Source organism: Corvus hawaiiensis, chromosome 3 (genome assembly GCF_020740725.1).
Source record: "Corvus hawaiiensis isolate bCorHaw1 chromosome 3, bCorHaw1.pri.cur, whole genome shotgun sequence".
NCBI lineage: Eukaryota > Metazoa > Chordata > Aves > Passeriformes > Corvidae > Corvus > Corvus hawaiiensis.
The window spans coordinates 93,520,103-93,532,547 of record NC_063215.1 but is presented as its reverse complement, the minus strand read 5'-3'; the positions used below and the strand labels follow the sequence as shown (position 1 = coordinate 93,532,547).

At 38.3% G+C, this 12,445-nt stretch overlaps 1 protein-coding gene across 4 annotated transcripts in view; it reads left to right on the top strand.

Moving 5' to 3' along the window:
• MTA3 (metastasis associated 1 family member 3) overlaps window positions 1-12,179 on the top strand; it is a 137,826-nt gene extending 125,647 nt beyond the window's left edge. For 3 of the 4 annotated variants that reach the window (XM_048297265.1, XM_048297263.1, XM_048297266.1), the window contains exon 19: window positions 7,844-12,179. In XM_048297265.1, coding sequence (XP_048153222.1) covers window positions 7,844-7,979 — 136 coding nt within the window. In that variant the 3' untranslated portion in view covers window positions 7,980-12,179. The remainder of the gene's footprint in view (window positions 1-7,843) is intronic. The other variant, XM_048297264.1, reaches the window with a different exon arrangement.
• Window positions 12,180-12,445: the final 266 nt, after the last annotated feature.

Here is a 12,445-nt window from a genome sequence, read left to right as displayed (position 1 = left end):
GATGCTGTGCAGTTTTTAATTAATCAGTCCAACAAGCACTATGAGATACTGATGTGAAAAGTGCTGGACATAAATGTGGAGCGCAGGATGAGTGGCAGAAAATGGAACTTGAATAGACCTTTGGTCACACGAATATTTAAAAAAAACAAATTAAAAAGTCTTCAACCCTTGACATGAAAATGACCTTAGAAATTAGCATCAAATCATTCTGTGGCAAAGCTTTCCTCTGCCACACTACAGGTTTCTAATCCATATTCTGCACTGGAGTTTCTCTGTGTAGAGAAATGCTGATTATGCAAGAGATTGATGGTGTGAAGTGGAGCCCCAGAGGATGGGCTTTTGAGGGAACTTTTGTTCTCCAACTGTTACTGGTAAGACTGAATAATTTTTATATTTCAGCCCTTGCTTAATAGCAAATATCCAGGATGCCAAGAACCTCCTCCAAATATACTCTATTGGTACATATGTTATTCCAGGAAAAGCATATGCATAATTGATAAAAAGGAAGCATATTGACAATCTTTGAGCCTCAGGTAATATTATAAGCTGTAATACTGTAAAGCACAGCATTCTGGCCAAAAACTTCAGATGAAGCCTACCCTGAAATAATCAAGCAAGGTAAGAAAAGAAGGACAGAAAAATGCTAATAAAAATGAAGAAGTATAATATATCATTTTCCCCCCTATGAAAAATATAATAGGGAGCTTTCTCTTATCTTGGACTTAAATAAGGATATTTAGTTAACACAATATTTTTGAAAGTTTTCAATGCAGTATTTAATGTTGCTGGGGAGATGGCACTTAATGCTTGTAGCCCAAGGCCAGAAGCAGAAGTTGTATGTTCTTTGTCATCTTAGAGTCTGGGATAATGCTGGAATTGTGAATTAATATGCAAGGTGTTTGGGGACTAGTTGAAAGCAACATTGTATTCCACTGTTAGCCAGCTCTGATGCACCTCCTCTTCAATTTCTTGCTTGTCTCAGGAAAAATTATATGCTGCCATGTGGGTAATTTTTTCATCTCATGGCAGGTGATGTTTAATCAATGAATGGCCATACAGAATGGCCATCCTGCTGCAGAATAACTAGATGGTTTTGAAAATTCCGCTTGGTAGAGGATAGAGTTGCGTAGAGTAGGAATTCATCCTCACCCTGCTGATATAGTTAAGAAGAATAAAGGAGTTGCTTTGAAATCTGCTGGTGTTTGTGCCTGTAAGCTGTGGAAGGCTTTCTGGCTCCTTGGATTCCCAGAGTGCTGGTGTATTGACACATCTCCAGTGATCCTGTATGTTCCTTCCCAGGGATGAGAGGTTAAGCAGCCCTTTATTGGATAAAGCGGACTTCCTGCCTTGCAGCCTCTGCAGTGTAAGGTAACTAAGGAGAGGCTAATCAATTTCAGATAAAGTGCAGAGCAGCTGTCCTGTAGCTCAGGTTACAAGTCTGTTGAAGCCTGAGCTATTGTTTTATTTTAAGGAGTATGAATAATTTACTTTTTTACCCATTCCATCGAACTTCCTTTGCTAGGACTTAGTAGTTCTACTCCACTCTACAAAGTTGGATACTGGTGAAATGCCATGAATTCAAAGACAGGCTTTTCTCCCTTCCTGGAGGGAAGGACTGTATGAGGAACATGGCTCTGTGCATGGCTCTGCCATCATCACTGCTGTGTGTGAGGTGTTGTTCCTGCTGAGCTTACAAAGCTCCACCCAAAACACAGGGCAAGTCCATGTTGAGTCTGTGGTGTCCATCATTCCTGCCAAGTAGATCAAGGGGTTTTTTAACTCTTCCTATCCCTGGTATGGCCTCTGTGCTGCTGGTTTCTGTGAGAAGTCAGCTTTGCACCAAAACTGATGTGTAACCTTTGTTGTCTCAGCAGTAGGTAACCTTAGCTCCTTGGTGGTAAATACCAAGCTCGCAGATGAGCTGTGAGGATAATCTCACTACTGATTGTTGGGATTTAGATTTATTCTGCATGTGATGACCAGTGTATGACAGCATCTCTTTATAATGTTTCTTAGGGGTTAAAAGTTTTTTCAGTTCCAGCATTCAACTGAAAAATGAATAGTGGTGCTGAGAGTAGGACTTTATGTTTCTTTAATTCCTTCTCTCCCAAACCACTTTAGAATATTAATGAAATATTTTCAGGGGAAATGAAAAGATGGAAAAATCTATTGAATTAGTTAATTATTCCAAAAGCTGTGACAGTTGTTTGCAGTTAAACTGGATAGAAATAATTTCAGTAGTAGATAGACCTGTTGTTCCAGGCACTCTAGAAATGCACATAATGAGATGGTTTCTGCTCCAAGGTGATTTTGATCTGAGTAGATTTTAAATCAGCAGTAGGTAGAAAGAGACAGAGGTGGCTTGTGCCATACAATAGGCCAGGCTTGACACAGTCATAGAAGTCTGTGCTTTAAACACTTGACCTGTTTTTTTCCTCCCAATAAAGAAAATGCTTTAACCCCATTATTAGTGCCCTTCTCTATATGCATAGTACCTATAAGCTGTTGCTTTGAAACACAAAACATCAGAGAAGCCCTTAAGGTGATGCAGTACTTGAAAAAATATGTTATCTTAAGATTCTTAGGAAGATCTGACACTGTAATTTTAACTCGTGTGTCTAAAAATTATTGTTCATTGAGAACAGTCTTGTTCCATAAATATTGATAAAAAATTGGAAGATAAACACTAGCAAAGGAAAACATTTCCTTGCTAGGAGGAGAAGAATGAGATAAGCTCTTAAAACATTTAAATAATGTTGGCGTGTCTACAGCAGCACTTCTTTAATCTTATAAAGGTTATATCACTCTATCTGCCATCTGCATGGGTTTTATAAAGCAGCTATGTGGCTCATGGCAACAGCTTTCCAGTAGTCCCATGCTTATTAAAGTCTTCCATTCTGTTTTCATAAATTAACATTTCCTAAGGCCCTTGTTTTAAAAGGTGTATCAGTGTCAACCCACTTCTGCCTTCCAAAACTATTTTTAACTAGTTTCTGTCATGTTGAGGTTAGATTAAAATTTTAATGCAATATGGGAAAGCTTTATCCTGAAAGCGTTGAGGGGAAAAACAGTCTAAAGCAGCAAGCCAAGCAGTTAAATAAAATACTTCTCATTTCCACACAGGTAGAAAGGTAGGAAGTGCTGTGAGTCCTTCAGTCAGTAGCATATCAGGTTTCTAAGGATCTGTGCCTACAGCTTCATCCCAGTTAAATTCTCTTTGAACAAGCAGCTCTTCACATATTTTGGCCTTTCATTATGTTTAAAAGCCTGTTGAAATGAATAAAAAGCCTATCAGCTTTCTAGAGATAGTATCCCCTCCTGTAATTAAAACCACTGATCAGTTCAAATGTACCTCTGGATAAAAGAAGCCCTCAGAGAAATAAGTGATTATTTCATCTAATAACTGCCAAGGAGTTATGGTTATTCTTTTAAGTAGTTGTTTTTTTTCTAACAATTTGCACTGAGAATTTACATTGCACAAAATTTATATTGCCCTGGGGCAGCAGCAACTTCACAAACATTTCTCTAAAATACTTTTTTGCCTATTTTTTAGCCTTGTTTTCTCCCTGAATGGCTCTATGGTTAGACTGATTGCAAGTTTCACACAAAATTTGTGCCAGAACACAAAATTCTGCCAGTGTTGGCAGTGTTTATGCATCTAGCACATTTATGTTGCTGTTTACACTTGGCAAGTCATAGCAGAATACTTCACCCCAATGGAGAGATTATGTGGAATTTCAACTATGATTGTGCAGGAAATCAGTTTACTTATGCTTGCTGCCGACCTGGGGGTGTTCCTTGTGCTACCAGCACCAGTTCTTTCATATAAGGATGTTGCTCAAATGGCACCAGTCTAAGAAGGACTCAGGCAAAAATATCAAACTAATTTAGGGGGAGTGTGGAAAACAAAACTGTGTCCTGCAGCTTCAAACTCTGTAGCCAGGTTTGTATTAGGTCATAACGTATTTTTAGTGGAAACAGAGCACCAAAAGCAATTCTGGACCTTGGTATTTAAGAGTTGTGGGCATCTCACAAGTGCATGTGTGTTGGGGACAATTCCTCTCCCCAGGAAAATTTTTCTTTCAAAACAAGGTTTGTCATCTGCTTAAATATCAGCAGGCTTTTGCATGCAATTAATTTCTTTCACTGTAGAAACTTCTTCCATAATTTGTATTTATTTAATACTGCTTCTTAAGTACTGTTGGTACAGCTGATAAGACCAAAGTCAGTGTAGTCATCACAACTCTGAGTCCAATACTGAGGAGACAAGACTGATGCACAACAGTTTATATACAGCACAGTAGCACACAGATACACTCGATATCAACACACCTAAAGCAGGCAGTGCCTTTCAGTCCTACTAGAAAAGGCTTGAAAATACATTCTTGACTAACACCAATTGGAGGCCATCTCTCTTTATTCTATTAAAGTTTAAAAACTGATGCTGTTTTAGTGTGTGGCACAATTAGAGAAGGGAACTTTGAGCCAGCTTTTACAAATGTGAAACTTCGCTACCAGTTATCCTGTTCCTGAGAAATCTGGACATAATAGATTATATAGGATTGTGCTTCACTTCAGCAGATTGTGAGTTACATGGAACACACTTGGATCCTGAGAAAAGGTTGGTTAATTATAATGACTCACCTGATTAAATTTAGGCAGGGTATAAATGTCCTCTACAGCCTAACCATTATTTCTACCCAGGAGGTCCCAGCCTGTGTATGAAACTTGCACTGAGACAATAGGTCTTCATCAAGACCTTTAGTAAGACTTATGGACATTTCCATATTTCCCTGACTAGGTGGCAAGGGTCTTGTGTACCTTTATCTGCAGTTACAATTGAAGTGTCATGCAGATATAAGGAATCTGTATTATTCCTATGTTACACCAGTGCATCATATTTGACTTGAAAATGAGCACAGTGGGCTTTATATACTGATTCCCTACTAAAAATTTAGTTCATTCTCATACCTTTGGTCACAGGAAGGGTAGAAGTACAAAGCAAAGGCTTTAAAATACTTTTGAATTTGCATTTCAAGTCTGTAATGCATCATACTTCAAGCACCAGTACAAAAGTCAAAGGAAAAAAAAACCCAGGGGAAATGGCAATTAATCTGCCCTAACAACTGCAAAGGATGTTACCAACGATACAGATATTAAAGCAATTTATTGCCATTGCCACATAAAAGCTTTATGTAATTAAAACATATGGCTGGTATTAAGTGAAAGAGGGACAGGAAATTGAGCATTAAAGTTGACTCTGCCCTTAGTTCAGTGTATCTTTTGGGGGAGGGGAAGTGCTCTGAGTGAAGGGTGATGACAACTTTATCTTTGAATATCCTGCCTTTTGTCAGCTATTATTGCAACCTGCATGTTTAAGTGTTAAAAAGACTCTGAAGAATTATGAAACCTGATGAATGCCTCTCAAAAAGCTAGGCTGTATTTAGATGCTAAATTCTTCAGTGTAAGGAATCCAGTCAATTCACATTCTGTATTTTTTTCAGTAAAAAGAACAGTTTTGGCTTTTGGAGAAATGATTGTTTAAATATAACGTTTAATGTAGTCAGTGGAAATTTCCATTCTTCCAGGTTTATTTCTGAAGGGCTGTATCCCAGAAAGCTAATTTCTGGAAGCATTTTCACAATCCTGTTTAAACAGAAGTGCTGGATTGCCTTTTCAGGGTGCATACCAGATTAGTTTTTTCTGACAGAGTATATAGAGCTACTTTCATTTATACTCAGTGAGGAGCTGACTCTGTTTGTGGCTTGCTTGATATAATAATGTGATGATCTTTTTGTTCTGCCTTTCTTTGTGCTGGTTTTGAACCAGTGTTTAATGGGAATAACCATATCTTTTACTTTACAGTCCATACAAAATAATCATTAATTGTAATCTCAAATACTTTACTGTCCTTACATGTAGTGTCAGCTGCAAATTACTTTCATAAGCAGGAACCTCTTGGCAGTTTATAAAGTTGCCTTATTGAAAATTCAGAAGGATGAACAATTATCTGATATTATTTGAACTTTGGACTTCTCAGATGGTTAATGACCACATTCCTTCTGTAAATAAATACAAAGTTTTGCAAACCAATATATCAAAAAGGATCCAGTTCTGTAAGGTTTTGCTGAGATGATCCCCATTAGTAATCAGCATGGGTAATAGCTGTCGTCTATTCACATGAATTTATGAAACCCGGCTGTCTCATTTTTTAGAAAGACACAGTTCTGCCAGTCTGAGATTACATTTCTGTGGTCTTACTGTTCTGGAAGGTATGCAATATCTTTGCAATCAATTGAATATCTTCTTTGGCCTAATTTAAGATGACCATGTAAAGTGAATACTCAAACAGTAAGTTTTTTTTCTCAGTGAGACTGTGTGAAAAGCTGAAACGAAACTTTCTGGTGATTCCTTTCCTTTTCTTGTGTTGTGCTTATTGCTGAATGTGCTAAACCCTAATTTGGTATTCCAGGCCATGAAGACATCCTTCTTTCAAAAGGAAATACATCTCTGCACCTTTAAAATATATTAACCAAAATAGATGTATTTTTCAGGCTCCCTTTAACCTCTAATAGCAGAGTACATTCTTCTCCTTTTTGCCTGTTTTTTTTTTTTCCTTATGTTCTCTTCTGTGGCCCAGTTAGTTAACATGGAAGCTTACATCTCTGCGGAACACTCAATCTGTAACTACCTAGTAACAAACTAGTGTTTGAAACTTAATATGCAAATTGTTATTTTAGAATTCAATATAATTTATTTACAGCTGATCATGTATTTTCAATGTCACGTGCCACCATTTTTCAGTTTCAGAGGTAACAGCCCACTTAGATGAAAGGGAAAAACCACTCCTTGAGTTACCATCTCAGAACCTTGATGCAGGTAGGCACCTCATCACCCTGTAGTTTGTAGGTCACATATTCAAGTCTGAATTAGAAAGCCTGGTCTCAATAAGTATTAGAGGCCCCAGTTTGCTTTAATTCATTTCCATAAGCTCAAATCCCTGTAATCTATAAAACTAACTAAATGAAGGCTGGAATTCTTGAGTAAATTTGGAAAATAGGTCATTTTCCAGTAGCATCTAATATTCAGGTCTCTGCCAATGAAGGTGATTCTTGGCATACTCCGTGAGTACCTATTCTGTGTTTTCTGATGCCATACCCTGGACACCCTCAGCATTGTGGTTATTGATTTATAACAGTAGAGACAGAGCAGTTGAAACATAGCAAGGATTTATGCTTCAAAATTAACAATTAATTGACTAAAAATTAATTAGATGTTTAAGATTACAATACAAACAACATGGCCACCTGTAGTTACTATATTTGATTTGTCATCTGAAAGTCAAAAATGAAAGTGAATTCACTGTACCTGAATGGCACTAGTAAAAAATCCCAGAGCTCTGGGTCATGAGTTATCTGTGGAAGTGGTACAGTGCAAATAACAACAATTGCTCCCACTTTTACAGAGGTAGCTCATTCATTGGGTGCCAACAGGGTCCTTTCTTCTGTGGTCCTTCACTCCGGTATCAGTATCACATGAGGATTCACTACCCGGGCATTCTGGCCCAAGATTTCATGTAATTAAATATTATTGTTCAAGTATTGTCTAACACCAATTCACTTTTCAATGAATCATTATCAGACAACTGTGAATCATCAGTTGATGGACAGGGCTGACTCTTGCTGACTGCAAGTCTCTTTTCCATGAACTAGCCTTCCTGCTCTGGTAAGAGTATTTGTTATGTTTGTTATTGGCTCTTGAGCAGTCTTCTGTTAGAGACTGAGATTTATCTCTTCTGTTGTCTTTCTCTTCCTTCCCTCCTTTCCTCCTTCCCTCCTTACAGAAAAATCCGTAAGAAGTTCACCAGATCACAGCTGAAAAGAGCTTCCAGAACACCTTGTTCTCCGATCATTGCAAAGACAAAGTCTCTCATGAACAATAGGCAGGCCCGAACAGAGCCAGGATCCATCATACACTGAAGATATAACAGCATCAGCACCATAATAATGTCAAAATCATGTTTAATTGTGAATGCAGACATAACAGGACTTCCCACATCTTTGAGACAGAAACATTGTGTGGACATATTGTGGCTGGGTTCTGTGTTCTGGGCAGGATCCAACAGCAGCCCTTGTTTTCCCTCATCTCTGCAAGGGCTACTTCTGGTTCACTGTGCAGGCCTATCCTGGATTCCCTCCGTTCCCAGTCATCAGTGTGGCTGGTCAGGGAGGGACTGTTTGCACTGGTCCCACAGAAGGAGCATGGATGCAGAGCCCACCCATCACATTTATCTATCCCTTCTAGTGGCTCAACAAAAATATGCACCTTTCAAAACTATTGCAGTGTCTTTAAAGCGGGATTTAGCCTTGAGGGGTTGCATTTTCAAAAACAGCTGCAAACTTTGTTCATATTTTTCAGTATTGGCTTGAGTCACCTTGGATTTGATTTTCTAAGCTGAATGTCCACAAGGACTAGGTATTGTTCAACAGTTCTTGAAACTTACACTGAATTAGGAAATGCCCATAATTAGTGGCCAATTTTGAAAATGTTGGCCATATTAGCTTTGGTTAAAATCCGGGAAAGTATTATGTGTGACAGTGAATATCCAGCTGGACTAGTTGCATGTGTAGGAACTGGTCTCATTGTCTCTGTATTTGAAAGCATCTGCCTATTTCTTTGGGTATTTTTTGCATTTCTTGAAGCCTATTCTGAATAGTGAAAACCAGCAGAACACCATTCCCAGAAAACATGAAGAAATAGATTATTTCCTATTAGTAATGTCTCTCCACAAAATAATTTCTACATTTTTATATGTCTGGATAAAAAGATGTCTTGCAGAATGCTTTGAAGTTCATAAATGTAAGGCTACAGGTGGCTACTTACCATGGAGAGATGATGTGCCTTTTGAAACTACTTGTAGGAAACTGTCAGTCTCCCTGAAGGGAATGGCAACAGAGGCAGGTCTTTTTTTCTACTCAGGTACTTACAGGTGAACAATCTCTGCCCTACTTTGAAATCCAGAGAAAACCAGTGTGTAGCACTGCTGTGTGAACCTAGGTGGGATATGTCAATTGTCTGAGGCAAGTTGTCCTTCAATAGGTTTGGATTCCATATGGCTTTTAAAGATGTGGTCAGACACTGAACATGTCATAGCAAACTGAGATGAGCTTCAAGACTTTTTTTCTCTCTCTCTCTTTACCAGGTAGCTCTAACAGCATGGTACAGATGTGGGGTTTTCATCCAGTTGGGGACAAGCACCCAGCTTTGTGGTTAGAAAGACAAAGATGTAAGTGACATCTCATACTTCTGGGTGATTCCCCCAAAATTATTTTCCCCCATGCATTTTATTGTTTCAGTCTGAAGGAACATCTGTGATCTCAGCCTAAAACTAGCCATACTCTCCTTGTAAAATTTTGAGCTCCTAAGACAGTGACCCAGATGCTTCTTCAAAGAAGAAAGCACCCTGACCTCTTGAAGGGACTTGCTGATGATTTCCATAATGATGCATCCAGGTCTTGTCCACTGTCCTTCACCAGCAAGAAAAGGGTGGGTATGAAGGAGAGGTTGATGACATGAAGTGCTTGTTCCTAGTGCCCTGAACACTTTCGTGAATGTCACTGATTCGGACTCAGTTGGAGAAGACCTGGGATTCATCTGCCTACAGTACTTTCCAGTAGCCACTGAAATGTGCAGCCCTAGAAGTCTCTTCTAGGCACAGGATCTGCTTTTTCCTCTAAACAGGAGGGCTTTTTATCAGATAACTGAGTGGAGACAACCTACTCTTATTAGTAAGAATTGCCTTTATTAACTGCAACATATGGAAACACCTTCTGTATAATAGCTTCCTCACCCATTAGAATAAAGAAAACATGATTATTAAGCAACCTGTTTGACTGAAAGTATGAAAAACATGAACATAACAAGCTTTGTCTCCCTCAGACATCAGTGAAATCGCACACAGCAGACTCATTTTCCAAGTGTTGTTAGCTGTAAGGTGGTAGATTTTTTTACCCTGCCTTATTAAGCCTGTTCTCAAATGATTTCTTTTAGCCAGTGTGCTCCAGTGTCTAGACAGTATTTTGTAAAATCTCTGTGTGTTTCTGCTTTTGACAAAAGTATTTGTATCCGTAATAGTCTGGTTTGAAGTCATTTTTACTTCTTTCCCTCTGAGGAGAGAGAGACTGGTACCACAGCTCCCTGTCAGCACCCAGCTGCCTGATACCATTATCTTTTGCATCAAATAGCCAAGGTAAGGAAGAATCCTTTGCAGCTTCAAGTTGAGGTGCTTCCTCTGGATACACTGGAAATAATGTTCCACCTCTGCCCAGCAGAGCCATTTTCCAGGTTGGAACAGCCCAGCCTTGGGGTGGGTAAGGCATGGAGGAGTCTGATTGCTGGAATAACTTCTGCTCTGTCCTTCAACTGTTCCGCATGCAGCTGCACTGAGACTTCCTCCCTCCTACACTGCACCCAGTGCACAGAGAAACTGCACACCATGCACTGCACCTTAGTTTTTACCCACTCTCTCTTCACCTAACTTTTCCTGCAAGATGTTCTCTGGAGATGGATGCATGATTGACCTGTGAATTTTGACTGAGAGCGTTGATGGAAGATTCACTGAAGACGTGTTCCTCCTGCTGTGTTTGGGCATAACAATTTAAATTTTTGTAGAAATTGTGAAACTCCTTATCAAAATATCATGCAATTCCATGCTTTCTGTTGAGTTGAAATATTTTTCACTGGCTGTGAGCAAAGACGACACATTCCTGTGTAAACTGAAACAGTATATCCACAACAAATCAGAGCTCTGTACGTTTTTATCAATCTTCCCAAGTCACTTATTTTAAAACCAGCTAACATATATCAGTCTTCAGCAGTGACACTGAGTATAAACATGAACCTTGTAAGCAAGGACAAGAAGTTTGGTACTTATCATGATATGAGCAAGAGAATCTAGGCAGCATCAGCTCTGCATTGACAATATGATTTATTTTTCTGCTAGCTAAATAAGAAATCCTTCTAAAAATTTGCCTCTCCACTTAAAAATATGGGGCTAGAAAACCATGCAAAATGCACAATCTCTTTGTGTCCAGAGGCCTCATATAGAAAGTAGGAAGATTGTTTTACTGTTTAAAATGTCTGTGTTGCCATTTTTGACTATATAGCTTCTCTGCTCTCTTGAAATACTGTGTATACTGTTTTTAGATTATTTTTAAAGGCCCCTACCTAGTGATGGAAGTTTTGATTCTGTAGGATGGAAAAAGTTTTTGAAGTACTTGAGATTGCCTGAAATGTGTTGGTGATATGAAAACATCTTTAAAACCAGAGTTTTGATTAAAGGCAAATCTAGCCTTCATTTCTGCAGTCCAAACCTTGCAGGATGTTACGAAAAATGTAGAACAAACAAGGAGTAGAAATGGCAAAATGGAGCCTGCACTTACAGAATGTGCACTTTTTTAGTAATCTAAAGTAAGATTTATTTTTTTTTAATAAATATAATTTCAACAGAGATACTTTCCTAATTATGAAGGCTTAAATAAAATGGAATGGCTGCACAGTAGTTTCTGATATAGTCACAGCATAACATGCCACAGTCTTTTGCAGAGAACAAGTATAATCCTTCAGAAATACTTTATTACTGGATACAGTGTCTTTATGTATATGTACTGCTATGGTAATGGAATTGTTAGAATCCTTTGGAAATTTCAGCAAAATAATATTCATTTTTCATTTTCTTTTGAAGCTTCTTTATATAAACCTGTGTCTTCATAAGCCAGAGAGGTTGTCAAGAGATCTGAGTTGGATGCATAGTGGAATTTTTTTTGAGTAAATCAGGACTTTTTTATTCAAATGTTGCATGTTGAGGGAGGAAACCTAATTTTGGAATACATGGGTTTTGGATAAGAGTTTTGAGGTTGTACTATATAGTGATCAACAAATTTGCAGAATATGCTCCTGTTGCTCATAAAGATTTAACAGATGGTATTGAAATGCAGTATAGATTGAATAAAAAAAAAGGAAAAATTAAAGAGTTGTCTTTTAAAATTTCCATTGTTTAGACTAAAAGTGAATTTCTCAATGGAATGGTAAAACTGGGATGCTCAGTGTTTGAGAACATGGAGCACCTTAGAATGAAATGGTACTATTTGATTTGCATTAAAGTGTCTTTGTGTACAAACTCTGTGACTCTTGGCACTTTTTGCAGGAAACTAAATTTCTACATTGGTACTGTTATCCTGTTTTACAGTAGGCTATTGAACAGTCAAAAGACTGAAGATTGGTGAACTACGTGGGAGTTTAAAATACAAGTACATAATAAGGGGATGAGGAGAGAAGACTCAGAAGCTGGGAAAAGTGAGACATGAGGTATTGGTCTTTTCACTGGAACACCAGAAGGCTGGTTAGGGTTGAATGGAAATCGGGCAAGAGGACTCATAGTCCACAA